The sequence below is a fragment of the Phragmites australis genome, chromosome 4 (assembly GCF_958298935.1).
Source record: "Phragmites australis chromosome 4, lpPhrAust1.1, whole genome shotgun sequence".
In the NCBI taxonomy this organism is placed as follows: domain Eukaryota; kingdom Viridiplantae; phylum Streptophyta; class Magnoliopsida; order Poales; family Poaceae; genus Phragmites; species Phragmites australis.
In genome coordinates this window covers 13,386,298-13,389,522 of record NC_084924.1, presented here as the reverse complement: position 1 = coordinate 13,389,522, position 3,225 = coordinate 13,386,298, and the positions used below count along the sequence as shown (strand labels likewise).

At 46.5% G+C, this 3,225-nt stretch overlaps 1 protein-coding gene across 1 annotated transcript; it reads left to right on the top strand.

The window, feature by feature from the left end:
* Nucleotides 1–1,201: 1,201 nt before the first annotated feature.
* On the top strand, nt 1,202–2,344 carry LOC133914212 (uncharacterized). The gene has a single exon (XM_062357346.1). The coding sequence runs from the start codon at nt 1,269–1,271 to the stop codon at nt 1,833–1,835; it is 567 nt and encodes a 188-aa protein (XP_062213330.1). The 5' UTR covers nt 1,202–1,268; the 3' UTR covers nt 1,836–2,344.
* The last annotated feature ends 881 nt before the right edge of the window (nt 2,345–3,225 follow it).

Below are 3,225 nucleotides of genomic sequence, written 5' to 3'. Positions count from 1 at the left end.
GAAGATGAATTCACATCTGAAAGGTAATAGAGAACTCAACAATCTCAGAAGAGAACCTGTGTTCCACACTAGCAACTAGAATAGATGCTACACGAGCATCATCATCCATCCACTAAGCACAACCAGACAACCAATCATGGTACAACTCCAAAGCTTCCTAGTAGGTGGAGTAGCCTTATCATAGGTAGCGGTGGCGGCTTCAGCAACTACTTTGTCTCCTTTGTCGGCAGATGATTGCACGAGCTCCATCAAAATATCAAGGGAAGGCGGACATGGAACATCGCCAGAGAGAACACCCCAAAGATGAAGCCCACGCATGTGAATGCGCATATGCTATGCGAAATCCTAGTGATTGGGACCATCAAAGATCATCGAGTACTGAGAAACTGAAATGGTGCTCGACAAAATCCTGAAAAAGTAATGAACGACGGTGAGAGCGCAAAGGGGTGACGAACGACGACAAGAGCGTAGATGTAGTGATGAGCAATAGCAAGAGCGCAAAAAAGTAGCACTGAGCGACGGCAAGAGAGAAAAGAAAAACTACATCTGCTATTTTTATTTTTTTTACGACCTTATTCGCACAACTCAGAAGATAACTGGATGGCTCAGAAGGTATAGCCGCAAGTTGGAGTTGAGGGAGGCGAATCCAACCGGGCAGGGAATCAGCGGGCCAAGTAGGGCGGAAGAGTTGGTGTGAAGGTGATGGTGCCGTTACCAATGGCACTTGCATCCAAATCGGGCAATGACGAATTGGCGGAGCTGAGCAGGGGTGGCCGAGCAGAGGCAGCCGCGGTCCGGAGACTACGGTGCGGCAGCCGAGCAAAGGAAGCTACGGTCCAGAGGTGACGGTGCGACGATCGAGCAGAAGTGGCTGACGATGGGTGCATCCGAAGCAGCAAAGCGACAATACAGAGGCCATGCAGATGAGATCCCACGTGAAAACCAAACGGGACGATGGCGCGTGGATCGGGAATGGCAGTGAGGATGTTCTGAGCCTGACAGCTGGTTGGCTTATTATTATCGGGAACAGAATTGCTGAGCGCACACATTGTAGTTGTAGGAACACATCACTGCAGGAAACTGAAACTTGAGAAAGTGCCGACAAAAAAACTCGTGACCAGAAAAAAGTATTAGGTGGCGAGGTGGGTTGATTAGCACGGGAAAGCGTGCTCTTTCTCAGAATTCAGCGAATGGACAAACTTTGCATTTCTTGAGGCCCCCTAAATTCCCACAGCACCAGCAAACCCATCCCCTCTAGCCACCAACTGATGCCGAAGTTTTTTAATGCAAGGCAAAGGCCAGCGAGTGAGGCTCACGAGTCACGCCCAACAAACTCTGTCTCTAATCTCTCACCTCAGAACATGCACCAATACATCGCCATCATAAATACCCTCCTCCACCCCTCCCCACCACTGCCCCGCAACCATAATAGCCTCCCTACAAATAGCCTCCAATCCAAGAAACCAAGCGCATGCACAGCAGCAGCAATGGAGATAGAGTCGATCAAGTGCGAGTGCTGCGACCTGAGGGAGGACTGCACCCCAGACTACATTGCCAGCGTGAGAGCGAGCTTCCACGGCCAATGGCTGTGTGGGCTGTGCTGTGAGGCCGTCAGGGATGAGGCGTGCAGGAAGAAGGCTCACTCGGGCGTGGAAGAGGCTGTGAGGGCTCACATGGCGTTCTGCAAGATGTTTAAGTCGAACCCCGCCGTCCGGGTAGCCGACGGCGTGCGCCAGATGCTCCGGAGACGGTCCAGCGACATGTCGAAGCCAGACTCGGCCAAGAAGTACAGCACCTCACAGGTTGGAGATGAATCATCTGTGGCACTGTATTGAAGAGTCCATCCATCCATCCATCCATCCTAAGGCTTGTGGACCGTCTAATCCTCTTCTAAGGCTAGAATTCCTTCCTCCTATTGTCGGTTTGCCGTATGTTCTTGTCATGGCATGATCTTGGAATGTGCATAAGATTCGTGGGAATAGATACTAGTATGGTCCGGCTTTGAGATGAAGTTGCCTTGTTTCTTTGCTCACAACACAATCATTGAGTTGATAAGATATGCTTAGATATACTAATCTGTTTATGTTTGCGACCTAACATCCTAACAAAGGCAGGGGAGAGGGCTAGCATGTGCAAGCTATATTGTTCACACCTCAGGTCACCGTGCTCGTTGTACCTGACTTGACCTGTGATGCGGACACTACACCATCAAGAGATCCATGTATGTGTACCCAGCTGGTGGTTGCACTTGCACGTTGCACAACCATGGTGTGCTCTTCCCTCTGAAACACCTGTACTTTCTGGTATTCGCATTATAATGATAACTAACAAAATCGAGCTTACGATAACATTAAATTTGCAATATATGACTTCCTACAATAATTGTAATATTGTGATACCCCAGTGTAATCCACGGTCACTTTTTGCGAGAACAATCATACTGTTTCTGAAACAGCAGCGAGGATGAGAAAAAAAAAAACAGAGTGGTTAGCACGGCCGGTGGTGTCCACCGTCTATCACAGTTGCTGGCCGTCAGCCTCCTGACATCAGGGATTTTAATTTCGTTTTTCAATCTTTTTTCGTTCATTGGCGAAAAGAGCGAAATTCGCAAAATTTTACTGAAATTTTGGTCATTTTTCATCCTCTATAGATCTCACATATCAGTGAAATTTTTTTTTGAAACTAGATATTTTATTCACCTCCAAATTTACCGAAATTCACAAAATTTTAATCCCTGTCCGACGCCATCCCGCTAAGCCTGGCACCGGCAAACCCTCCCCAACCCCACGCCCCTCAACTTCACCATCATTGTTCTTCTCTGGGCGAATCACGTCGACTCTAAACGTGGAATTAATATGCACATTGCAAACACTTTATCAGTTCAACATCCCTTTTGAAGATAAATATTGTACCACCAAAGGCATCCATGTATTACTTAACTGGTTACACAATTATCTGTACTTGCACCTTTGGAAAATTCTCATTCCAGTGTCCACCTTACAATGGCAACTGATGATTCCGGATAAAGTGAAATGCTACCACTATTAAAAAAACTATTTTTCGAGATGTCTAGAGTTTATTTGTATAGATAGTGCACATAATAAACTGTCTGAGTAGTAGGTTATGTCCCGTTTAGTTTCGAATTATCTATAAAAAATAATTTTTACATACAATTCCTTATATTAACCGTATGTGAAAATATCTCTATTTCTACAGACGGTTAAC

What these genes read in the sequence shown, in the direction of transcription:
- LOC133914212 (XM_062357346.1), top strand. Translation starts at nt 1,269, where the DNA reads ATGCCGAAGTTTTTTAATGCAAGGCAAAGGCCAGCGAGTGAGGCTCAC.